The sequence below is a fragment of the Enhydra lutris genome, unplaced genomic scaffold (genome assembly GCF_002288905.1).
Source record: "Enhydra lutris kenyoni isolate GAN:26980312 unplaced genomic scaffold, ASM228890v2 scaffoldscaffold14, whole genome shotgun sequence".
In the NCBI taxonomy this organism is placed as follows: Eukaryota; Metazoa; Chordata; class Mammalia; order Carnivora; family Mustelidae; genus Enhydra; species Enhydra lutris.
This window is the reverse complement of record NW_019154098.1, coordinates 34,672,845-34,700,673: the sequence shown is the minus strand read 5'-3', so window position 1 is coordinate 34,700,673 and position 27,829 is coordinate 34,672,845. Positions and strand designations below refer to the sequence as shown.

At 35.0% G+C, this 27,829-nt stretch overlaps 1 protein-coding gene across 20 annotated transcripts in view; it reads left to right on the top strand.

Annotated features, from left to right (window-relative positions):
- LOC111146851 (regulating synaptic membrane exocytosis 2) overlaps nucleotides 1-27,829 on the top strand; it is a 591,447-nt gene that overhangs the window by 64,532 nt on the left and 499,086 nt on the right. For 6 of the 20 annotated variants that reach the window (XM_022502565.1, XM_022502567.1, XM_022502560.1 and 3 more), the window contains exons 2-3: nucleotides 25,237-25,269; nucleotides 25,657-25,743. The exons of the other annotated variants lie outside the window; for them this stretch is intronic. In XM_022502565.1, coding sequence (XP_022358273.1) covers nucleotides 25,237-25,269; nucleotides 25,657-25,743 — 120 coding nt within the window. The remainder of the gene's footprint in view (nucleotides 1-25,236; nucleotides 25,270-25,656; nucleotides 25,744-27,829) is intronic. 20 annotated transcript variants of the gene reach the window in all.

The window sequence follows — 27,829 nt, the reverse complement described above, 5'->3', positions numbered from 1 at the left end:
GTGGAAAAAAGACAGTCTCTTCAACAAATGGTGTTGGGAAAACTGGACAGCAACATGCAAAAGAATGAAACTGGACCACTTTTTAAGCCATACACAAAACTAAATCCAAAATGGATGTAAGATCTAAATGTGAGACAGGAAGCCATTAAAATCCTACAGGAGAACATAGGTAGCAACTTCTTTGGTATCAGCCGTAGCGACTTCTTACTAGCTATGTCTCCTGAGAAAAGGGAAATAAAAGCAGGAATAAACTATTGGGACTTCATCAAGACAAAAGGCTTCTGCACAGTGAAGGAAATAATCAAGGAAACTAAAAGGCAGTCTTTGGAATGGGAGAAGATATTTGCAAATGACATATCTGGTGAAGGGTTAGTATCCAAAATCTATAAAGAACTTACCAAACTCAACACCCCAAAACCAAATAATCCAGTTAAGAGAAGGACAGAAGACATGAATAGATATTTTGCCGAAGAAGACAAACAGACGGCCAATAGACATATGAAAAGATGCTCAACATCATGGAACATGAGGGAAATACAAGTCAAAACTACAACGAGGTATCACTTTACACCAGTCAGAATGGTTAAAATTAACGATGGAGGGAACAACCACGGTGGAAGAAACAAACCAAGTGTTGTTGAGGATGTGGTGGAAAGGGAAACCCTCTTCCACTGCTGATGGGAATGCAAACTGGTGCAGCCACTGTGGAAAACAGTATGGAGATTCCTCAGAAAGTTAAAAATAGAACTACCCTATGATCTGGCAATTGTACTACTATGTATTTACTCAGAGGATATAAAAATACTGATTGGAAGGGACACATGTACCCTGATGTTTATAGCAACATTATCAACAATAGCCAAATTATGGAAAGAGCCCAAATGTCCATCAAGTGAGGAATGGATAAAGAAGTGGTATGTATATATATATGTATGGACTATTACTCAGGTATAAAAAACAAAATCGTCCCATTTACAATGATGTGGATGGAGCTAGAGAGAGCGAAATAAGTAAGTTAGAGAAAGATAAATATCTTATGACCTCACTCATATGTGGAATTTAAGAAACAAAACTGGTGAACATAGGAAGAAAAAAAAAAGACAAATCAGAAAACAGACTCAATTACAGAGAGCAAACTGAGGGTTGCTGGATGGGAGGGGGATGGAAGGAGGGGTAAAGTAGGTGAGAGAGCACTTGTGATGAGCACTGGGTCTTGTATGTAAGTGATGAGTCACTAAAACTAATATTACACTGTATGGTAACTAACTGGAATTTAAAGAAAAACTTGGAAAAAAATAGACAAAACTTTAGCTAGACGCTCTAAAAAATGTAAAAAGGACTCACAGTAAAATTGAAAATGAAAAGAAGGTATTTCAAATGATACCATATAGAGGATCATTAGAGACTACTATGAACAAGCATAAGCTAACAAGTCGATAACCTAGAAGTAATGGATAAATTCCTAGAAATATGCAAACTACCAAGATTGAATCATGAAGAAATAAAAATCTGAATAGATAGGAGATTGAATCAATAATAACCCCCCCCAACAAACAAAAGTTCAAAACTGATGAATTCTACTGAAGTTTTAAAGAAATAATACCAATCCTTAAATTCTTCCAAAAATTGAAGAGGAGGGAGTACTTCCAACTCATTTTGTGAGGTCACCGTTATCCAGATATCAAAACCAGAAGGACATACCACGAGGAAAAAAAATTATTGGCCGATACTCCTGATGAACATAGATGCAAAAATTCTCAACAAAATATCACTACACTGAATTCAGCAGTGCATTAAAAGGATCATACAGCATGAGAAAGTGGGATGTCTTCAAGGCATGCAAGGATGATTCTATATCTTCAACAAACGTAATTCACCCCATTGACAAAAGAAAGGATAAAAATCACGATCTTATCAGTAGATACAGGAAAGACATTTAATGAAATTTAATATCCATTCATGATAAAAACTCAACAAACTGGATATAGAGGAAACATGCTTCCCCAGAATAAAAGTCATATATGATAAGCCCACAGCTAATGTTACATCCTCAGTGGTGGCTTTCAGCTTTTCACCTAAGATCAGGAAGAAGACAAGGATGCCAACTCTGTATGTTTGTTTAACACAAAATCCTGGAAATCCTAGCCGGAGTAGTTAGGCTAAGGAAAAGAATTAAAAGTCATCCAAATCAGAAGCAAAGGAGTAAAACTGTCTTTCCTTGAAGATGACATCGCATTATATATAGAAAAGATCCATGAAAAAAACTGTTAGAACTGATGAATTCAGTAAAGTTGTGGATACAAAATCAACGTATAAAAAACTCTCGTGTTTCTATATACTAATAAACTATCAGAAAGAGGAATTAAGAAAATAATTCTATTTACAACTGCATCAAAAAGAATAAAATACCTAGGCATGAATTTGACCAAGGAGGTGAGAGATCTGTACACTGTAAACTAACACATTAATTAAAAAATTGAAGGAGAGGGGGCGCCGGGGTGGCTCAGTGGGTTAAAGCCTCTGCCTTTGGCTCAGGTCATGGTCCCAGGGGCTTTCTGCTCAGCAGGGAGCCTGCTTCCCTTCCTCTGTCTCTGCCTGCCTCTCTGCCTACCTGTGATCTCTGTCTGTCAAATAAATAAATAAAATATTTTTAAAAAATTGAAGGAGACACAAATAAATGGAAAGCTATTTTGTGCTCATGGATTGGAAGAGTTAATTTTGTTAAAATGTCTATACTATCCAAATGCACTTATAGATTCAGTGTAATCGCTTTCAAAATTCGAATGGCGTTTTTCACAGAAATAGAACATATTCCTAAAATATGTATGGAACCATCAAAATAGCCTAAACAATCTTGAGAAAGAACAGAGCTCCAAATGATCACACTTCCTGATTTCAAATTATGTTACAAAAGGAGTAATCAAAACAGTATGGTATTGGCATAAAAACAAACACACAGATCAATTAAACAGAATAGAGAGCCCATGTGTATATGGTCAATTAACTTACAACAGAGGAGCCAAGAGTCTGTTGGGAAGGGAAACATAGTTCAATAAATAGTGCTGGGAAAACTACATTTATTATGTAAAATAATGAATTTGGTCTCCTGTCTTATACTATGCACAAAGCAACTCGAAATGGCTTGAAGATCTGAACATAAGACCTGAAACCATAAAAGGTGAAGAAAACATGGTGGTGAGCAACTTGACATTTATCTTTGTGATGATGTTTTGGACATGATACCAAACCACAAGCAATAAAATTATAAAAATAAACAAGTTGGGACAAAGTAAGAAGATTCTGCACAGCAAAAGAAACAATGAAAATGAAAAGGCAATCTTCAGAATGGGAGAAAATACTTGCAGATATATTAGATAAGGTGTTAGTGTTCAAAGTGTATAAGGAACTCCTATAACTCAATAACAAAAGTGCAAACAATCTGATTAAAAAATGGACAGAGGAATTGAAAATTTTTTTCCAAAGAAGACCTACAAATGACCAACATGTCTATGAAGAGGTGCCCAATATTGCTAATCACCAGATAGATGCCAATCAAAACCCTAGTGGATATTACCTCCTACCTGTTAGAGTGGCTGTCTTTGAAAAGAAGAGAGCTCTCTCTTGCCCTATGTAGTAGGCTGGATAATAACCCTCTAATATGTCTATGTTATAATCTCTGGACTCTGAGTATGTGAATGCATTACCTTCTATGGCAAAAAGGACTTTGCCGATGAGATTAAGTTAAGAATCTTGAGATGGAAAAAGTATCCTGGGTTGATCAGATGGACCCAGTGATACAAATATTCTTAGCTGGGGAAGACAGAGGGAGACTGTAATGTTGGAGAAAATGTAATGGGTGAAGCCAAATGCTGTGCTGCTTGCTTTGAAGATGGAGTTAGGGACCATGAACCAAGGAATGGAAGGACTACAGCTCTAGGAGCTGGAAAAGGAAAGGGAATGGATTTTCCCTTAGAATTTGCAGAGGGAGGACACCCCTGATGACACCTTGATTTCAGCCCAGTGCAACTTATTTAGAGCTTTTGATATCCAGCACTATAAGAGAATAAAAGTGTGTTGTTTTAAGCCCCCCGTCTGCCTAAGAAGATAAGAGATAACACGTGGTGATGGTTGTGGATGTGCAGAAAAGGGAACTCTTGTGTACTGTTGGTTGGAATGGAACTTAGTTCAGCTATTATGGAAACAGTGTGGAGGTTTCGCAATAGGCCAAAAGAAGAATTATCATATGATTCAGCATATGGATATATATATCCAAAGGATAAGAAAACAGGATAGTGAAGAGATAACCTGCACTGCTCCCAATTTTATTGCAGCCTTATTCACAATAGCCAAGATATGGAAATAGTCTAAGTGCCCATTTATGGATGAGCGAATAAAGAAGTTGTAGTGTGTGTGTGTGTGTGTGTGTGTGTGTGTGTGTACACACAATAGAGTATTATTCAGTCATGAGAAAGAAGGAAATCCTGCTTTTTGTGACTACATGATGAACCTTTAGGTCATAATGCTAAGTGAGATAAGTCAGACCTAGAAAGACAACTGCTGTATGATATCATTTATATGTGGAATCTAAAAAGGCTGAACTCTTAGAAACACAGAGTACAATGGTGGTTACTTGGGGCAGGGGGTGGTGAAACAGGAAATGGTAGAGAACAAACTTACAACTAGAAGAGTAAGTTCTGGAGATCTAATGCACAGTGTAGTGATTATGGTCAGCAATATTTGTATTATATAGGCTTAAGTTACCGAGAGATTGGATGTTAAGTATTTTCAAAAAACAACTTATTTTTCAAAAAAGTATTTTCAAGGGGCCCCTGGGTGGCTCAGTGTGTTAAGCCTCTGCCTTCGGCTCAGGTCATGATCCCAGGGTCCTGGGATCAAGCCCCCACATCACGTTCCTGCTCAGCAGGGAGCCTGCTTCTCTCTCTCTCTGCCTGCCTCTCTGCCTACTTCTGCCTACTTGTGATCTCTCTCTGTGTGTCAAATAAATAAAATAAAAAAATTTTTTTCAAAAAATTAACCACACTAAGGTAGTAATCATATGGCAATATATAAATGTGACAAATCAACATGTTGTACACCTTAAAAGTTCACAATGTTATATGTTAATTATATCTCAATAATAAAGCCAAACCAAACTGACCAAAGATAATGGGAGGTTGTTGTTTTGGTCACTTATCTGCTACTACAGGTTACTTTCAGTATTTCTCTGTTACAAAACCATGTTGCAGTGAACATGCTTGTATATTTTGGATTGTAGGGCATTTGCATCTCTTCTAGGTTTTTCTAAATTGATATTTCTGCAATTTATCTTTAAACTCATTTTTTTCTTTTACAAAAAACTTTTTGGGAGAAACACCCTTTTTTGGTAAAAGTTATTATAATGTCCTACTAAAATAATAAGTCAGTTGACTAGGGACAGTTTCTAAATATCAAAATCGTTGAAGATATTAGTACCATATAAATTTTATTTTATAAAATACTTATCTAAATTCATATTTTTAGTTTTGTTAACTTGTTTATTACTGAAATTTGACTGAGTAAATTTGCTATTTGATTTAGATATTCACCAATTTATGTGACAGCTAATAATACCACGTAGGCCTTTAAAAATTTTTGTATTGTGGTATATTTGCCTATTCATGAACTGGATTGAGTAGGTTTTGGTAAGTTACTAGGTAGTGAATTGGTTCTGCTTATAAATGTAAATGTCTGGCTAATTTTGATAAATTTAAATATGACCTCAATTTGAATTTCATTTAATTTGTTATATAGTTACTGATTCTTATTATTTTCTAATAAATTAAAAAAACCCTACACAATCATTTTTTTTTCATTTTGCTACTGTCTTTATTGTATCCATTTTTCAAGGATACAGCTTACACATTGCCAAATGTTAATAAATTTATCGTAATTACATTACTAATTTATTGAAATCTCCTGGAAATAATTTTTTATTAGTACAGAATATGAAAACGATAAATAAAAGTTAGCTCCTTGTAGTATTAATCTTAAAGTATTTCTGTAGCAGGACTGTGTACAGGAGGTATTAAAGAAATTAGGAAACCATTTGGATCTGCAAAGAATTATAAAACAATAGTAGCACAAATTAAAATTGATTCTGAATTTTGGCAATGGGGAATTATCAAATAGATAAGGAACATATGTTTATTTACTCAGTCAAGCATTTTTAATAAAATCAGGTCAACAGTATTGGTAGGAAAGAAGAGCTAATTAATAGAGCATAAGAAACAAAGACCACATTTTTTTAACTACAGAGTTTTAGCTGCATATAAAATTCTAGTTCTCTGATAGCCTGAGAGAACACACGTAAGAGCACATGCCTTTCTGCTCTCATGCATGATGTAGCCAAATGCCATCAGCCTTTTTTCCTTTTTGGCATAGCACATTATTTTGTGTTGGCCTTATTTCCTCTTATATGCCTGTTTCTGTTTTCCCTTCTGGCTCTGGCTTCATTTAGCCTCCTGCTTCAGGTTCTACTTGTTTTCCTGGCTCTGGCTGTGTTTATCTTCCATTCTCTGCTTCCTGTGTCAGCCCAGAAGGTCCCACACCTCCTGCCTCTCTAAAGTTCATTTCCTTTCCTCTGCTCAATGGTTGTACTTACCTTCTGGCCCTAATAACAACCTCCCTCTTCTGACTTGTGCACCCAGAATTACAATGATTTGAAACCTCTAGGGTGACCCAGCAACCTGTCACATCTGCATGTTTTATGGGTGATTATAAAGGCACGTCATGTTACTTGGCTATTTTTAAGTCTTAACCTACTCTCTGAAACTTGAGGAATATTCTTAAAGTCATGGGGAACTCAGAAGATACAGATTTGTCCTGAGGTTATAAGGTATAATCTATTTCTAGTTACTGTTAGAAGAGTGTTTTTCAAACTGGGTCGTGAAATCAATTAAGTGGAAGTATAACAAGCAATTAAGAATAAAGATGTAAATGGAAAAGATGATATTATTGTGCATTGTGCTTTGTAAGTATTGTTTCATGAAATTTTATTGTGTGCATTTATATAAATATATGTAAATATATACTCTATGTAAAATGTATTATTGTGGATCAAGTCAAAGAACATTTGAATGTCATTGCATAGAAAATTTACTTTCAGCCTTGGTTACTTTCAGATGATACTAATTCAAAGAGATCATTCCAGGGGTGCCTGGGTGGCTCAGTCAGTTAAGTGTCCAACTCTTGATCTCAGGGTGTCCAGGTCTTGATCTCAGGGTGGTGAGTTGGAGCCCTTTAAAGACCTCCATGCCTGAAGCCTACCAAAAAAAAAAAAAAAAAAAAAAAAAGGTCAAAAGAGATCATGCCACATGGTTGTGATCAACTTTAGAAGCATATATAAAAAACCTTGAAAGACTTGGTGTGAGCTACATCAAATTTAGTAGAATACCTTGAATTCTTTTTTTAAACTTTATTTTAAAATTTATTTATTAATTATTTTTATTAACGTATAGTTATTTTAAAATTATAAAAAAATAATTAAAAATTATTAATTATTTTTATTAACCAGGGGTACAGGTCTGTGAATCGTCAGGCTTACACATTTCCCAGCACTCACCATATCACATACCCTCCCCAATGTCCATAACCCCACCACCCTCTCCCTATCCCCCTTCCCCCCCAGCAACCCTGTTTGTTTTGTGAGATTGAGTCTCTTATGAATACTTTGAATTCTATCACAACCTTTGCATGAGTCCCAGAACATTACCCAGAGGTGCCTGACTTAACACTTCATTTGGTGAAGCCACTGTGAAAACTGGGATTCTAAAGTGTAATTCAGCAGCATCTGGGCATTTGAAGCTCTGTTGCAGCTCTTCTGGTCTTAACGCTACGTTGGAGGTGATTAGGCTAAGAGGATTGCCCTGAAAGATATGTAGATATTGAAGTCCTTACTCATCTTCCTATTGAAATCCTTTTTTTTTTTTTTTTAAAGATTTATTTATTTATCTTAGAGTGAGAAAGAGTGAGAATGAGCACGGGGAGGAGTAGAGGGAGAGGGAGAGAGAAACTTCAGCAGACTCTGCACTGAGCATGGAGCCCAACATGGGGCTCGATCTTGACCCTGAGATACTGACCTGAGCCAAAATCAAGAGTCGGTTGCTTAACCTACTGCACCACAGGGGCTTCCTTATTGTAATCTTAGAGAAATTGAATTCATTGAGATAATAATTTTTGTTTGTTTGTTTTTTTTTTGCTTTTTGTGTTTTGTTCAGACTTAGGGAAGGACAGCTGAAACACAAGAATGTTCTCAAAGGCATATTAAAACTGTCCTTTTCCCTCTCTTCCTTTTTTTTTTCTTTTCTTAAAAACAAGTACCACTACTGCTACCAATTGTTGAGTACTTAAGATGTGAACCAGGACTTTCCTGTCTGTATTTCATTAAAAGGTCAACTTTGGGAAGTAAATATTATTTTAATCCCCATTTTTTTTTAAAGACTTTATTTATTTATTTGACAGAGATCACAAGTAGGCAGAGAGGCAGGCAGAGAGAGAGGAAGGGAAGCAGGCCCCCTGCTGAGCAGAGAGCCCGATGCGGGACTCGATCCCAGGACCCTGTGATCATGACCCGAGCTGAAGGCAGCGGCTTAACCCACTGAGCCACCCAGGCGCCCTTTTAATCCCCATTTTTATAAATGAGGACTCTGGTTCAAGATAGAGGAGGGCGTTGTCCATGGTATCATAGGTAGTGTGAAATCAGGGTGTAATCCCAGTGTTTCTGACTTGATTTGCATTCTTAAATCATGGTGATTATGGTAACCCTTTTTTCCTCTCAAGTTTTATTTATTTATTTAGTAATAAAGATTTTATTTATTTGAGAGAGAGAGAGTGAGCGAACTAGAGAGAGCAAGAAGGGAGGAGGGAAAGGAAGAAGCGGGCTCACCTGCTGAGCAGGGAGCTCCACCCGGGTTCTCCATCTCAGGACCCTGGGATCATGACCTGAGCCGAAGGCAGACACTTAACTGACTGAGCCACCCAGGCTCCCCTCTCTCAAGTTCTAAAAACTGATCTATAAAAAGACAGATCACCAGAATATACCTAAGTGCAGCTGATGCTTGAAAACAGGTTTGAACTGTGTGGGTCCGCTTATATGCAGATTTTTCCCCATAAATACGGGACAGTACTGTAAATGTATTTTCCAAATAATAATTTCATTTCTCTAGCTTGCTGTAAGAATATAGTATATAATAACATACAAAAGGTGTGTTAACGGACAGTATGTTATTGGTAAGGCTTCTGGTCAACAATAGGCTATTGGTTAAGTTTCTGGGGAGTCACAAGTTACACACTGATTTTTGACTGTGTAGGGCTGGCCACCCTGAAGCCCATGTTGTTTCAGGCTCAACTGTAATTTTATTTTTTCCCTTACAGTGAGTTAATTTTTGTGATATCATTGACCAAAATACGCATTTTTTCCACCACTGTTGATTTGTGATACTATTCTATATGTTTTGCTTGTTTGTTTTAATCACTATGGCTTAAACTTCAGTGATCCTTAGAAGTGGGTTCCTTTTTACATTTAATACCAACTTTGTCTATTTTGTATTTTATTGATCATTATTTTCTTCTTTATGATCCTTTTCTCTTAGACATTGAGAAAATTTCCTCTTACACCCTTGTGTGGAAAGTCATCTGATGATGTTTATTTAATGTGATAAGTCTGCCTAGAGGTAGAGTTCTGAACTTGGTGGCCTCTAGTCCCTTCTGTTTTTTTTTTTTTTTTTTTTTAAAGCTTAAAACTCTGGTTTAGTTTTCCTGCCTATAACAAGGAAGTGAGTCAACATTTATTGGGAGCCCATTATGTGCCGCTCATTGAATGATGTGTTGCGTAATATTGCAAACATATAGAAAAGTGTAGATAGTAAACATGTGCCATGCATTTTCCCATTACTTTATGTAATCTGAACTGTCACTTTATGAGGTAGCTATTATAGTGTCCATTTTTACAAATGGTTTATAAAATGGTTAAGTAACTTGCCAAGTAGTGAGTGAGCATTGGATCCAGTGTTCAAACACCCGTCTGCTTGACTCCAAAGCCCATACTCTTCCATATAAAAAGTGACAAAATTAAATTGGGAGATCATGTTGTTTCTTTATTAACCTCTAGTATGTCACATTAAATCCCCTTAAGATCTTCATTTTTTTTTTTTTAATCTTCATTTTCTGTAAGAGTGTCTTATGGACAGCATGAGAGATTTAGTGTTTTTTTGATTCTTTTTCATTTTTTTTCTGAAAAATCTCATTATTTTAAGTGCTCTCATATGTTGTGACAGCAGGTTCCTTTGTCATCCATCCTGTTCAGAATAAATAACCTGGGCTGTGCCAGCATGATTTATTGCTGCTACTTCCTTTCTTTATGTTTTGAGTAATTTTATCATCAAAGGATATAAAGTATTTTAGACATGTGCAAATGCTTGAGCAACTAAAGTGGTTCACCTGGCTGTTTGGCTAACTGCCCCGTGGACAGTGCTCCATTGGATGGCAGAGAAAAGAAAAAAAGAATAAATACATCTCACCCAAGATCTGTACAGAATCACATCCCCATTTCTCCTCTAAAGACCCTTACCGAGAACTGCCATAACATTTCAAATCATCAGCAAATTTATACATATGATTCCTTGAGCAACTCTGTCATTGTGATGAGGGCAGAAAAACTTGTTCAGCAAGTCCCCTCGCTGAACAGGTGATGTTAACTGTAGATCTCTTCCTTGGGAACTTTGAATATGTGTAAGATTGTTTAATTTTTAAACTGCTTATAAGCATAGGGTACACCGAATGTTTCTTCTTTTTTAAACCAGATGATATCTTGAAAATATCATATACACTTAGTTATGAAAACGTATAATTACGTTAGGGAAAATTTGAAAAGATAGAGGCGGGAAGCATAAAATCACCCACAGTCTTGCCACTCTAATAAAAATAGTATTGATATTTTGATGTATTTTGTGCATATCTTTAAAAAAATCTTCTACATTTGAAATAAAAAAACTTACAGCTAGTCTCCCAGATAATGTCTTAACACCTCTTCTGGACCCAACGCTACATGATTTACGGTGATGATGCTGAGAAATTTCAAAATGTGTCTATTTGTGTCATTGTGTGCATTCACTTAATCAGATGCAGATACCTTTCTAATGTGGACTGATTTGTTTTGTTTATGCTGAATTATTAATTCTTATGATCAACTATGGAATAATAGTTTTTCATTTTTCACAATTTACTTGGTTTCTCAATTGTAAAAAGTAATGACCCTATTTTTTCTGAGTAATTCTTAGATTTTTGAGGATGTGTTTTTCTCTATAAAGCTCTAGAAATTAGTGATAGTTTTTTTTTTTTCTTTTTTGCTTGCTTTTAATGGTGAACTCCAGGTCACAACACATTAACTGTCAGTTCAACTACACTAAGGTTTGTGGAGACAATGGCTTCTGTGCCCAAGCAGGTTGCAAATAAATTTCTAATGGAACCTGGCATCACCCTGAAGGAATTCTAACTTCACACAGTTGGGGTAGTATACTGAGATGGCTTCAGAGTAGACTAACTTTACACAGCATAATGATAGTTTTTTTTTAAGTGTTTGATGCTATGGCAAATCACCAGCATTTTTAGATTGCCCCCCTCTCTCTCTGTATATATAGATCAATTACTGTTGGCTTCTCTGATAGAACAGTTCTTTAAGTGGTTGTATTCTATAATGTAGTTTAGGTAGTAGAGAGACATTTTTAGTCTTATTTTTGCAACTGCATAAATATGACCAAACTAGATAGAGGTCTCAACTACCCGCCCGTTCTTCCTGATGTTTTTGAATGTGCCCAGCATTGTTCAAAATTCTTGGGTCCCCTAGATGAATAAGACATAATCCCTGTTTCAGGGGGCTCACTTACATGAAATTATTAGGACATTATGTATGGAATTTGGTTAATATTTTTGGTTATAGTAGTTTTCTATTTTTATTTAAATTTTATTAAATTATTTTCAAATATTATACAAAAGTTACAAAAAATTTGCAATGAAAATTTCTTTTCCAGACTTTTCCTATTCCTATTATTATCTCCTCCTTAGGAGAATATATTCACAGAAATGAAATATAAATATTTTAAAGTTGGATAATTAAATATTTTGAATTTAGTTTTGAAAGGAAGTTCAGTTTTGAAAAGGGTACTTTCACTTACTGTGTATGTGCACTATTCAATCTTTTAAAATGTTTTTTATCCAGCATTAACACAATTTTGCTAATTACAAACAGAGGCTGAATTAAATAAGTTGCTCATGATCACATAAATACCAGGTAACATAGATAAGAAATAGGATCTAGGTCTGTCTAAATTCTCCTGAGCCCATTTTCCTTTCACTAGCTATTTTATACAAAACTAATGCTCTGGAATTTTAGTTGAGTTACTTTAAAAGTTTATTAATTGGGGGTGCTTGGGTGGCTCAGTGGGTTAAAGCCTCTGCCTTCGGCTCAGGCCTGATCCCAGGGTCCTGGGATCAAGCCCCGCATCGGGCTCTTTGCTCAGCAGGGAGCCTGCTTCTTCCTCTCTCTCTGCCTACTTGTGATCTCTGTCTGTCAAATAAATAAATAAAATCTTAAAAAAAAAGTTTTTAATTGATTTTCCCTCAGAAAATGGTTAGGAAAAATATCTTTACCCCAAACTGATAATGATAAGGTTGAGTAACTAGTGAAAGAAATTTGAGAAAAGATATATGAAGAAAAGATGACAGTTTTTAAATGATGCACTCAAGTATTTAGTTGCTCATGTTAATATAAAAGATTTAAAAATCACTTTGTCTTGAATTTACTTTCCTTTTTGGATATCTATCTATCATCTATGTATAACTTAGAAAAAGAATAAGCTTGTATTCTCTGAGCAAATATCATCTGGTATTGAAGGGACATCTTTGGTGTTAGGGGGAAAATAATTTGACATTGAACAGTTGCCACATATATAATCCATATGGATTATTTCTAATATAGAAAGGACTTCAGCATTCATTGATAACCACCTTATTGACTTAACAGTTTGATCAATGTTCTCTTCCATTATTCATAAGTATTCCAAATATTTGTGAGTTGCTCTTTCTCATAGGCAAATGTAGTGACAGCTAGATTTTAAGAGCCATGGTTTCTAAAACACTGATCTATTTGCTGTGAGTAAAATGCCAAAAAAATTAGTCCATTTATAGATGTATGCAAATATTAAAATAAATGGCATTAAATAGGAAATTATGTGGTTGTTAATGAAAATGTTCATATTTCCCCCAAATATGTCCAGATATTTACATAGATCTTGTGGCAGAAAGGTACATGGCCCTTTTGAGGAACTAAAAGAGAACCAGAGTGACTGAAGTCAGATTAAGAGGGGATCCTGAATAAATTGGGGCAGATGGTAGTAATAGCTTTAAGAACCAAAGGTAGAGGTAGATGCCCTGAGAAGGTGTTTGTCCTCTGGTCTGTCTTCCTATTTCATTTTACATTTACAATAAAGAGTAGAAATCTTTCACTACATAATCTGTTTTCTTTGCCTTTTCTCCCCATTTTTGTAGTTCTGATATTATAAAAGTTTGGTGGCTTGGTTTAATTTTAATCTTTTTGTAATATCCTCAGCCTCCTCTTTCTTTAGATATTGGTTTCTATAAATGTTTGGTGGCTTGGTTTAATTTTAATCTTTTCATAATATCCTCAGTCTCCTCTTTCTTTAGAATTGGTTCCCTAACAGTAACATAGTCTGTGATATAGCTGGGCTAGATCGTTGGGGAGCACAGTTCTTTTCTCTTGAGTGAGTTAGATTACCTAGAGCAAAATCTTCCAGACTTTGAGCTAGAGGGAATATGCCTAGCAGCTAGTGCACTGGGGACCATGTTGGGGAAAAAGCTAGAGTCTTAACATTCATTATGTAAGACTTCATTTAATTTCTGTGTTTCGTGTATTACCCCTGTTGGGTATCTGCCTGGTCTCCCCTAGTTGAGTCATTCCGTTGTACCTTCTTCAGAGAAGATGCTTGTTAAGCTTCTGTGGAGGCTGGGGAGAGGCATGGAGTGAGTGAGGGAATCTGGGTCCTATTGTTCGTGAAGACCCTTTCCACTTGTTTTTAGTCTCACTTTAACACTCTATTTCTAGAGATACCTGGTTCTGCCAATTCTGGAGCCTTTGGGGATTCTATGATGTTAATTTGCCTCTTCTCTTCATTGCATTAGGATTCAGCTTTTCAGGACTGCCGCCTAAAGACAGTTACCACTTGTCTCTCTGCTTCCAATTCCATAAATTTTACTAGCCTTGAATCCTAACCCATTCTAACAAACAAATAAGGAAACCCTGTCATTGGGGGAGTTCTGGGAAGAGAATGAAACTAAATGCTTGTGTTCATAGCTCCACTTTTGATTACTCTAGTTGAGCACAATAGCTCTAATCTATTAATTATATTCTACAGGCTTTCTTTCTCTCTGCCATTATCAGTCTATCTATAATATATAAATATGCATAACTTCACACTAATATCTTTGACTCTAAATCCAGCACTGTAGTCAGGGTTCATTCATTTTTGCCTCTTCTCTGTTTATTTGTAACTTCTTTTTCTGACAGTGAGAAACCTGGCTCATTATTTCAGTTTATTTAGTTATTTTTCAATTCCTGTCAACATCCACGGTAGTTTCAGAATTGCTAACCTATGGGGTGTGCAAACAGATTTACTAATTAGAGTACATTGTATAGTTCTTTTTTTGTCTTTAGCGTTGGAAGTATCCACTTAAGATATCCTTTCCCATTGTTACTTTGACCAGCAAATTTTTCTGAGTCATTGAGGTTTATTATCCATTTTCCAAACAGAGCTGAATTCATTTATCACATTCTGCATTTCATCCTAGGATTTCCTGCCCTTGTGGTTGATTATTTAAGAAATTGTATACATTAAGGTTTACTCTTTGTGATGTATAGTTCTGTGGGTTTTTACAAATACATATAGTCATGTATACAGCAACACCATATCATTTGGAACAGTTCCAACATTCCCAAAATTTCTTTGTTTGATCTCTCTGTAGCCGATTCCTCCTTCATCTTAAGGGGAAAACTTCTAGTTTTTCATCATTAAGTATGATGTTATCTGTAGCTTTTTATGTTTATTAAATTGAGGAAATGTGCTCAATTCATAGTGTGTCGAGAATTCTTATTATGAATGGTTGTTGGATTTTGTCAAATATAATAGATAATTTTTCTTCTTTAACTTGTTGCTGTGATGGACTCCACGAACTGATTTTTGAGTATTGAACCACTATATCTGAGATAAATCCAACCTGGTCATGGGGTACAATTGTTTTATACGATGTTGGATTCAATCTAACAATGCTAATACATTGTTGAATATATTTGCATTTGTGTTCATGAAAGATAACGGTCTGTAATTTTCATTTCTTTTCATGTCTTTGTTTTTTGAATTATGGTGATGCTGTTCTAAGAGACTGAGTTAGAAAGTGTTCTCTCAGCCTCCTTTTCTGGAAAGAGATTGTAGAGGATTGGTGTAATTTCCTATTTAAATGTTTGGTAGAGTTCACAAATGGAAACTTTCGGACCTTGGTGATTTCTGTTTTGCAAGGTTGTGAGTTGTCATAGAGAGTATCTTTCAAGCAAATGGTTCATTTCATCGAAGTTATTAAATTTCTGAGCATAGAGTTATTCTTAATAGTTATTATCTTTTTTAATGTCATGGCATCAGTAGTGATGGACCATTTTTCATTTCTGATGTTAGTAATTTGTGTCTTCTCTCTTTTTCTTGACTAGCTTAGCTTTAGCTTGGTTTATCATTTAGTCTTTATAAAAAAACATTTTTTGGTTTTGTTGGTTTTGACTATTGATTTTCTATTTCAAATTTCATTGATTTATGCTCTTATTTTTACTATTTCTTTTCTTTGTTTTACTTTAGATTTAATTCACTCTTCTTCTTCTAGTTTCCTAAGATGGAATCTTAGTTTATGGATTTTAGATCTTTTTTTTGCATCCAGTGTTGAAAGTTTCGTCTAAGTACTGATTTAACAGCATTTTGCAACTTTTTTTTTTTAAGGTTATTTATTTATTTATTTGACAGAGATCACGAGTAGGCAGAGAGGCAGCATCTTGCAACTTTTGATAGGTTGTTTTTCACTTTTATTTAGTTCAAAATACTTCAAATTTTTCTCGAGACTTCTTTTTTGATCCAGGTGTTACTTAGAAGTATATTATTTAATCTCCAGATATTTTTGGGTTTTCCATTACAGTTTTGTTATTTGTTTCTAGTTTAATTTCATTGTGAACTCAGAGGAACTTTGTTTGATTTGTATCTCTTAAATTTGTTAAAGAGCATGTTAGGGCCCAGAATGTGATCTTCTTGGTAAATGTTCCATTTGAACTTGAGAGTAATGTGTATTCTGGTATTATTGGATGATGTATTAGAGAATGCCAATTAGATACATTTTATTGATGTTGCTGTTCACTCAGCTATGTCCTTACTGATTTTCTGCCTGCTGGATCTGTCAGTTATTGATCGAAGTGTGAAGTGTTTAACCCAAACAGTGGATTTGTCTGTTTCTTGTGGCAGGTCTATCAATTTTTGTCTCTCATATTTTGACGCTCTTTTGCTAGGCACAAACACATTAAGGATTGTTATGTTTTCTTGGAGAATTCATCCCTTTTTCATTATGGAATGCCCCTCTTTATCCCTGATAATTCTCTTGTTCTGAAGTTGACTTTGTTTGAAATTAATGTAGATACTTCAACTTTCTTTTTATGAACGTTAGCATGGTGTATCTTTCTCCATTCCTTTGCTTTTAATCTATCAGTGTCTTTATATTTGAAGTGGGTTTCTTATAGACAACACATTGGCCTTTTTTTTTAGTCTACTTTGACAGTGTCTACCTTTTAATTGGTGTATGTAGATCATTCACATTTAAGCGATTATTGATATAACTGGATTAATAGTTACCATATTTATAACTATCTCATTCATTGCCAGTGTTCTTTTATTTCTCCTTCTTCTTCCTCCTCTACTTCCTCCCCAACCTCTTCATATTTTCATGTTCATAATACCTCCCCCTCTTCTTCTTTTTCCTCTGCTTCTTCTTTGTTTTCTACTATTTCTCTTCCTTCTCTTGTGTAAAGTCAACATTTTATATGATTTGGTTCCATGCTTTCTCCTCTCTAAGCATATTTTTTAGTGGTTGCTGAAGAATTTTCAGTGTACGCTTAAAACTATTTTCCGATAACACTATACCACCCCTGGGGTAGTACAAGTACTATATGACAGAGTATTTCCCATTCTTCCCTCCTGTACCTTAAAAATTGCTGTCATTCATTTCACTTATCCGTAAGCTATAATCACCAAACACAATGTTACCATTATTACTGTAAACAAAATTATGTTAGATCAATTAAAAATAAGAAAAATGAAAGGTTTTATTTTACCCTCATTTATTCCTTCTCTAATTCTCTTCCTATTTTTATGTAGATGTGGATTTTCAACCTGTATCATTTCTTCCCTCTTAACATTCCTTGGAAGGTAGGTACATTGATGACAAATTCCCTTAACTTTTGCTTGTCTGAGAAAGTATTTATTTTGCCCTTACTTTTGAAGAACAATGTCACTGGATACAGAATTTGAAGTTGTTCTTTTTTCCTTTCAACACTGAATATTTCACCTCACTTTCTTCTTGGTTGCATGGTTGCTGAAAAAAAATTCCTATATTCTTGTATTTGTTTCTCTGTAGGCAAGGTATTTGTTTTCCTTCTGACTTCTTTCAAAATACTCTTTTTTTTTTTACAGTTTTTTTTCAAAATAGTATTTGTATAGGTGTACATCTTTTAAAAAGATTTATTTATTCATTAGAGAGAGAGTAGGGGGAGAGGCGGAAGGAGAGGGAGAAGGGAAGCAGACTACCTGCTGGGCAGGGAGCCCCACTTTGAGCTCCATCTCAGGATCCCGAGATCACAACCTGAGCAGAAACCAAGACTTAGATGCTTAACTCACTGCGCCACCCAGGTGCCCCTAGATGAACATTTTAAAAATATTCATCCTGCTTGGTATTCCTTGTGCTTACTGGATCTTTGGTTTTGGTGTCTTGTCATTAGTTTTGGAAAATTCTCCATTATTACCATTTCAAATATTTCTTGTGTTTCTTTCTTTCTTTCTTTCTTTCTTTCTTCTACTGGTACTCCCATTATATATATGTTATACCTTTTGTAATTGTCCCCCAGTTCTTGGACATTCTGTTTCATCTTTTACTCTTTTCTCTCTTTGCCTTTCAGTTTTGAATGTTTTTATTGACATATCTTCAAGCTCACTGAGATTGTTCCCAGCTGAGTGAGGTGTATTGACGAGTCCATCAAAGACGAAGGTCTTCATTTCTGTTACCGTGTTACTGATTTATAGCATTTTCTTTTCATTCTTTCTTAAGCATTCCACCTCTCTGCTCACACAACCCACACAACAAAAAGTTGTGCACTCTTTCCATTAAAGCTCTAAACATATTATAGTTATTCTTCCCAGTTGGATAAGTCTAAAATCTCTGTCATTCTGAGTCTGGTTTTGATGCTGCTTTGTCTCTTCAGCCTGTGTTTTTCTCGCCTTTAAAAAATGCCTTGTATTCTTTGTTGAAAGCTAAACAAAGTTTATTGTGTAAAAGAAACGTAGGTAGATTGCCTTTTAGTGTTAGGTTTTATATTTACTTGGCTATGAGTCAGGCTCTGTTTATTGTTTGATATATCTATGGTATCAGAGGTTAAAATTTCTTTTATTGTCCTTATATTTTTAACCAGTATTTCTAATTTTGGTAAAATACATAGACATAAAATATATCATCTTAACCACTTTTAGGTGCACAGTTCAGTGATATTAAATATATTTATAATATATTACCATCACAACTATACATTTCAAGAATGTTTTTTCATGTTGTCAAACTGCGGCTGTAGACCCATTAAGCGAGAACTTCCATTTTCCCCTTCTCATCAGCATCTGGTAAGCACCATTCTACTTTCTGCTCTATGATTCCAACTATTCTAAGTACCTCATGTAAGTAGAATAATACAGTATTTGTCTTTTGTGATGGGTTTATTTCACTTTGCATAATGTCCTCAAGGTTCATCCATTTTGTAGTATGTGTCAGAATTTCCCAACATTTTAAGTTTACGTAACATTCATTTATTGTGTGTGTGTGTGTGTGTGTGTGTGTGTGTGTGTGTGTGTGTATGGCTTTTCCATTTATCCATTGATAGACTCTTGGGGTGTGTGCACATTATAGCTATTGTGAATAATGCTAATATGAACGAGGGTGTACAAATCTTTTTGAGACCCTCTATCATTTCTTTCTAGTATATACCCAGAAGTGGAATTGTTGGTTCATATAATAATTTTTAATTTTTTAAGGAAACACCATACTGTTTTCCACAGTGACTCTACTATTTTGCATTACCACCAACAATGCAGAAGGGTTCCAATTTCTCCTTATCTTTACCAACACCTGTTATCTTGTTCTTTGATAGTAGATATCCTAATAGGTGTCAGGTGATATCTCACAATAGTTTAGATTTGCATTTTTCTAATGATCAGTGAGATTGAACATCTTTTCATGTGCTTATTGGCCATTTGTGTATCTTCCTTGGAGAAATGTCTGCTCAAGTCCTTTGTCTATTTTTGAACAGGGTTTCTTTTTGTGTGTGTGTTAAGTTTTAGGAGTTCTCTATATATTCCGGATATTAGTCCCTTGAGATTAGATATTATTTTTAAACATTTTCTTCAATTGTGTGGGTTGCATTTTTACTCTGTTGATTCACAAAATTTAAAAATTTTTGTGAAGTTCAGTTTGTCTAATTTTCCTTTTGTTTCCTGTGCCTTTGGTGTCATATCCAAAAAATCATTGACAAATTCAGTGTTGTGCAGCTTTTGCTCTTATATTTGTCATCTAAGAATTTTATAGTTTTAGATCTTACATTTAGGTCTTTGATTTTGATTTAATTCTTGTATAAGTTAGGTAAGGGACCAGCTTCATTCTTTGCATGTAGATATCCAGTTTTCCCAGTCTCATTTGTTGAAAAGACTGTCCTTTTGCTATGGAATAGTCTTGGCACCCTTGTCAAAAACCATTTGGCAATATACATGAGGGTTTATTTCTGGGCTCCATATACATTTCACTGGTCTGTTTCTGTCTTTATGTCAGTGCTACACTGATTAGTAGTAAGTTTTGAAATTAGTATATGTGAGTCATCCAGCTTCATTCTTGGGTTTTTTTTTTTTTTTCCTTCAAATTATTTTGGCTATTTAGGGTGCCTTCTGTTTCCATGTGAATTTAGGATGGGTTTTTGTATTTCTGCCAAAAACACTGGGATTTTGATAGGGATTGCTTTGAATCTGTACATTGCTTTGGGTAGTATTTGGGTATTGGTCTGTAATTTGAATCTCTCTAGTAGTTTTTTATGTCAGTTATTGTACTTTCATCTTCAAAAATCGTTTTTTATTTTTTATTTTTTTTAGGTTTTCTATCTCTTTATTGATATTCCTGTTTTGTTCATAGATTTTCTTGACTTTCCCACATCTTCCTTTAATTCTTTAAGCTTCTTTAAGATGATTGTTTTAAAGTCTTTGTTTTGTAGATCTGCTGTCAGGTCTTTTTCAAGGACAGTGTCTATTCATCCTTTTTTCCTTTGAATGCATAATACTTTCCTATTTGTATGTGTTAGGATTTTTTTTTTTAAGTTGAAAATTGGACATTTGAATCTAATGTGGTAGGTCTGGAAATCAGATTTTTTCCCCCTTCACTGGGTTTTCTTGTTTTTGTTTAGTGTGTGTGTGTGTGTGTGTTTAATTGTAGGCTGTCTCTGTGCTGAGCATTATCCTGTGGTATAAATTTAAGGTCTTTTCAGGTCTTTGTTAAGCCTGGACCTTTCTCTGGGCATGTACAGTGACTTTACTTTCTCCCATACATGCAGTTGCTTTTGAATGTTTGGCTCCCAAAGGGAGAAAAATTAAAGAACAGAGTGGGAGAGGGGGAGTTGAGCTGGCCATTTAAACATCCTGGAAATCACCTTAGCCAGAAGGGGAAAGACTTCAACAGTGTGAGGAGTTGCAGCAACAGCCACCCACTTATTTGTCTGCAGCTCTTAGATGAGAAGCAATAGTCTTTGATCTGAGCACAGATCACTGATATTTGGAGACCAGAGTCCTTTTTACCTATCCTGACCCCTGCAAGCTGTGTGCAGGTTGCTCCAGGAGCAGGTGCACAGCAATGCACTGTGGGTCTGGCAGGTGGGGACTGGGTCGCTCATATTATGCTAAGAGCCCAAGTTGACCAAAATTAACTGCAGTGTATAGTTCAAGTCTTCTCCCGAAGTTGAAAGCCTTCATTAGACTCCAAAAATCCAGAATAGTTACATTGGACAGATTTTGCCATTGTTGTCCAGGTAGGGGGACAGATTTCTATTGCCTTTGACTCCATCATCTTCCCAAAACCTTCCCTGTTGTCTTTATTTGTATTTTCCTTCCTTCCTTTCCCTTCTGTTTCCCTGAGACTTTCAACTAAATAGTGTCTGAAGTTTGTAGTTCTTTTAGTTGTAATCTTGTCATTATTCAGGAGCTCTCTTGATTTGGTGGTGAGGTGTTATGGGAGGAGCATTCAGTAGTCTGTCTTTTGGTGAGCCTGAGTTGGGTATTTCTCTTTCTCCATGTTGAAGGCTAGAGGGGGTGTAGTTTGTGTTTTTGGTTTTTTTTTTCCACCTCAAAGGCTAGAAGAGATAATTTTCTTCTTCAGGCTTGTTTGGTTTTGGTAGACCCAATTATTTAGGCTTTGGTAAAATATTTTCCCTTGAGTTTAGGATTGTTGAGGAGAGTAGAGAGCTCTGGGAATATTTTGTAATAGTTACTTTCCCCATCTTTTGTTTGGATGTAGGAGACTTTTCTTCGATTTTTACAGTGAGCAACTGGTAGGGCTCCTGGGGATAAAATTTATGGGGATGTGGTGGCACATCTAAGACTGGCACTTGGAATTTTAAACTCTCGACCAGTCCACACTGAGTCTCGAGTAATTGGTCAGTTTTAGTTAAAAGTATTTCTACCGCTTCAGGTGTGGGCTTCAGCCCCTTGACTTGAGCTCTTGCTAAAATGTGATGGTCTGTATCTATTTCTCTATTTCTTTCATTTTCAGAGCACCAGTTTGTCTGGTTACCTAAAGTCTTTGATGGCTCTAAAAAGAATTGTTGGTTTTCAGTTTGTTCAGCTTTTTGCTCGTTGTAAGGATGGAAGTGATGATTTCTAAGCGTTTTATGTATCAGACTGGCAAGTGGAAGTCCCTCATACACTTTTTGGAATGCAGGAATGTAGGTGTTCATTGTTAATAATGTTAGTGTATTGTAAAAAAAAATATGATATGATTACTTTTTCATATTACCTGTTTGTAAATGAACTCATCATGAATTTTAATTATGTCCAGACATTTTGAGGTTTTATTTTATTTACAATATTGGGGAAAAAGGAGAATAATTTTATATTCTTGATTGTATTTAAAGATAGGATAAATTCTTTTAACATAGTGTTTTTTCAGTTTCAGGTGTGAAATATAGTGATTCAGCAATTCCATACATCACAAGAAGTGCACTCTTTATTTATTTATTTAACAAGACAGATAGCAAGAAAGAGCATGAATGGGGTTGGGGGGAAGCAGGATCCCTGCTGAGCAGGGATCACGATGTGGGGGCTCCATCCCAGGACACCGGGATTATAACCTTAGCTGGAGGCAGATGCTTATCTCACTGAGCCACCCAGGCGCCCCAACAAGTGCACTTGTTAATCCCCATCACCAGTTTAAACCTGTTCCCCCATCAGCTTCCCCTCTGGTAACCATCAGTTTGTTGTCTGTAGTTAAGAGCCTGTTTCTTGCTTTTTTTTTTCTTCTTTCTTTCTCTTTTGCTTGTTTGTTTTGTTTCTTAAGTTCCACATGAGTGAAATCATATGGTTTTTGTCTTTCTCTGATTGACTTGCATAACATTATACTCTGCAGCTCCATCCATGTCATTGCAAATGGCAAGAGGTCATTCTTTTTTATGGCTGAATAATATTCCACTATATATATGCCACACATTCTTTATCCATCCGTCTATCGATGGACACTTGGGCTGCTTCCTTAATTTGGCTATTGTAGACCATATTGCTGTAAACATCGGGGTGCATGTGTCCCTTTGAATTTAATGTTTTTGTATTCTTTGGGTAAATGCCCAGTAGTGTGACCACTGGATCATAGGGTAGTACTCTTTTTTAAGTTTTTGGGGAACTTCCATACTGTTTTCTAGAGGAGCTATACCGATTTATATTCCCACCAACAGCACATGAGCATTCCTTTTTCTCCACATCCTCACCAGCACCTGTTGTTTCTTGTGTTGTTGATTACACCGTTCTGACAGGTGTGAGGTGATAATTTATTGTAGTTTGGTTTGAATTTCCCTAAGAATAAGTGATGATGAACATCTTTTCATGTGTCTGTTGGCCACCTGATAGGATAAATATTTTAACTGCCTTATTATGATGCATATTTTATTTGGGAAGCTGATGCAAATGTCTGTATATTTCACATATCTTACAATGCCCAGAAATACTTCCTAGAATTGGTAGTTAACATTTTTATGTCTGTTAATTTTTCAAGTAAAATTTTGAAATTAGGAACTGATTGGTAGATTAATATCAATTTGTTTATGATCAAAACTTTTGTCACTAATTAAAAAAGCAACACGATTCCTTGCAGAGATCACCCAAGAATTCTTTAACAATATTTCCCCTCATTTGCATATTTATTTCAATATTCATTTATTTCAATATTCATTTATACATATCACTTGGTAAAAGGTAATCTTGCATTGTTCTCCATTTTGATGAGCTGGTACAGTAATCTTTCTTTGCCATTATCTGTTTGGGGCCTATTTTGTTTTGAAATGTTAAGCAGTTTTTAATCTTACTCTCTAGAAAATACAACAGGTTTTCAGGATAGAATCCGGTGTCACTCTAAGGTTTTTGTGTTTGTTTGCTGATAGGATATTTGGTGCTAAATACAATCTTATTATTAATCCATTATATGACTATATTTAAATATTAAGTGATATGGGTTTAGCTCTAGGATAATACTATTACACTTTTTTGAAGCTTATGCGGAGAACACAGGATATTCATTTTTGGGTTAATATAGAGATACACAATTATCAATTATATTTATCTGTTGGGACACAAGAATATTGTAAGGGTATACCTTTTCATTTATTGCTTATATCATTATAAATAGGAACACACTGGAAAAGAAAAAAATCAATTTGATCTAAAAAGAATCTAATACACAGTGTTAATATAATTTCCTTATGAAAGTCCTAGATTTTAGTAACCATTTTTAGTTACCAATTCTTAGCCTTTCTTTGGGAAAGTAAAAGCTAATGAACTGATCACTGAGTCATAAGTTTACCTCTCAGGACTGGTCCTAGGTAGAGTGTGGGAAGACAAATTTCAGAGGAATCCAGTACCCTTGGGTATGGGCTTTCTCTACCTTGTAAATATCTAGTGCTATTTCAGTGAAGCACTGAGTTGATTGTAGTTTAAATGCATTTTTAGTCTGTTATCTTATATGAATAATTTACTTTAGCTTATAAATGTTTAAAATTTAATATACATAGTTATTTTAGTAGTTATTTTTAGGTAGATTGGATACAGAACCCCCCCTCCCAATTCTTTTATCTGGTCCTTTAAGCAATAAATAAATTCATTTGTAAGGCTTTTAAAATACATTTATAAAACTATACATTTTTATTTAAAATATTTATGCCTTCAGTTTATATTAAGGAAGAATTTAAAAAAATAAAGAGGAAATCGATTTATCTTCAGTAAAACAAATGTAACTGTGTTTAATATAGCACTTTAAGTATTATAAAAGCGTCAATATCAATATTAATAAAAATATGCAGAGAACTCGAGGACTAAATCATGGAATCATTAAAACAATAGTAGAGTTTTAATATCAGTCCTTTATTCAGAACAAGTGATTCAACATCTCTTTTTTTGTGTCCACTTAATTTAAGTGTATAATTCCAAGTAGCAAGGCACTAACCTTTTCTATGTAACAAACCTCATTTTTAATTTTTATATGGCCACAAATTGTAGAGAGAAATTTTTTTCTTAGTACAGTGCACTCAGTTGTGCAAACTTATCTTTTTAGGGTCAAAGAAGAGCACAAACCACAACCGACACAGTAAGTAAATGTATTTAGAGTGCAGTAGGCTTGATTTCTGTACCTTTGCACATATTCTGCTTTCTGCACCTTGGATGGTATTAGCTTACACTAATACTGGATAGGCTGCAGCTAGTGTGTCTTCTGCTTTCTGACTCTGGCTTGTAAGAGAGCTGCCTGCAGCCTCTTACTTCATCCACATGTTGACTGGATGTAGTTTTTTGCTGCCTGCTTGGGGACTGGTTAAGTGTTCAATCTTAATTTCCCTACATTCTGACTGCCTGGTGATAATTGGAGCTCACATTTCCATTGGCTGTAGCTTTTGTGCCTGTGTCTCTTTATTATTATGGTTAAGAAAACATTTGACCTACATTGTTATTCAGTCACATTATTTGCTTATTTAAACAGGTGGTTTCCCTTTAGTGGGATCACTGAACTGGTAAATAACGTTCTTCAGCCCCAGCAAAAACAACAAAATGAAAAGGAGCCCCAGACGTAAGTAAGCTGATCTGTATAGACTAAATATTATCTCTGATAGCATAACATACTGAAGAGTATGTATTAAAATACAGCCCTTGGAATATTATTCCTCAGAAACTAAAATTGCTAGGTTATGAGTTTGATACTTTCATCTTTAATTATCATGGAACTCTAAAAAGAAAACAGGATAATTTATAGGGTAGTAAAAGTGAAAAGAAGTAGTTCTCCCTTCAGTTTTAGTATGGATAATGTAAATTATATTTACCCAGTAAAACATCTTTCTCCATTTATGTAATATATTCTAAAGTGTGTTTCTTTAAAAAATAATTCAGAGGACATTAAGAAATATTAACCCCCCAATTCAGCCTTTGGTCAAATAGTTTTAGAAAGGTTCTTTTAAAAAAAGGTCAAGCAGTTTTCTTTATTGTAATACTTCTGAGGGTCTAAAAGTGCTCTGAAGGGGTTAGGACATTCAATGTTTACTAAACATATTTGACCACTGAGTCCTGCTTTCACTGAACATTTCATTAAGTTATCAACATAATTTGGGAAACAGCAATTTATCCTCACATTGGCCTGAAACATTAAAAAAGAGTCAATTCCATTTATTTCAGTTGTTAGTAAAATAGAAAGTAGTCTTGAAAAAATTGTTCACCCATCTCTTTTGAACTCCGTGCCAGTAATATTATTTATATTTTGAAGTGTAAGTAACTTTGAGAATGTGAGAAAGATTTTATATATTTAAATTATAATCTCTCCATGATAACTGTCTTCTTACTCCAACATGCTCTTACCGCTCAGCCTCTATGCTTTTTTTAAGTGGGAGCTCTGGTTGTGGAGAAGATGGTTTGCTTGTAGGGATGGACAGATTGAGAAGTGACGTGAACTCTAGGAGAGGATGAGAATGACTACTCTAGGAGCCCCAAGATGAAACAGAGAAACTTTCATGTTTGCCTTTAATGCAAACTAGGGGATAAATGTCTTTTTGTCTTGTTATGGCTGAGGGTAATATGCTCATTCATTTTATATTATCTCGTGTGCATTTTATTTTAAATTTTGTCAGTGTTTAGTTTCAACCGACCTAAAATTAAGTTGTGGTATACTGTTTCTAAGAGTTTAGAGTAGTCCTCTTCACCCCTATCTGCAGATATGTTCCAAGACCCCCAGTGGGTGCCTGAAACAGCAGATGGCACATAATCCCTATTTTTACTGTTTTTTTTTTCTGTACATACATACATATGATACATATGATATGTTCATATGATGAAGTTTGATTTATGCATTAGGTACAGTAAGAGATAAACAATAATAACTAATAATAAAGTAGAACAATTATAATATGCTCTAATAAAAGTTATATAACTTTGGATTCTCTCTCTCAAGATATCATGTACAATATTCACTCTTCTTCTTGTGATGATGGGAGGTGATTAAGTGCCTACATGATGAGATAAAGTGAGGGGAATGACACAGGTCCTATGACATAGTGTTAGGCTACCATTGACCATTTACCTGTTATGGCAGGAGGATCATCTTCTTCCAGACCCCAGTGCATCCCAGGTCACTGAAAGCACTGAAAGTGAAACTGAGGATGAGGCATGGGGGGTTGGGGTTCTACTGTCTATGTAGTTCTAAAATGGGAACTGTTGAAGTATTTAATCTAGGTGAAGTCAAGACCATTTTTGTTCCATCTACTGTTTTATCTTTGGCATCTAACAGAATGCCTGATCTGTAGGAGGAACTCGGCAAACCTTTCTTATTCACAACTGATTTTACATGTTTTATCCTTTTATGGCATAAGAATTCTTATGGTATAAGAATGTGCTTCAAGAAATAGAAATGAATTTAGTAAACTCTTTTCTAATAAAAAATTGTGTTAAAATGGCATACCTTGTCATTATTTTGCTTATTTTCTCTAAGGCACTGAAATGTCATAGGATAGTAAAATTACTATCAAAATATAATTAGATGCAGATTTGCCTCTGTGTTAAATGACTTCAGTTATGTATCTTATTTGTAAGTTTCAGAAAGTAATAAAGATTAAGTTACATTATTTAGTAGATTATAGTGGCCATTAAATAAAATAGATATTTGGTTATTA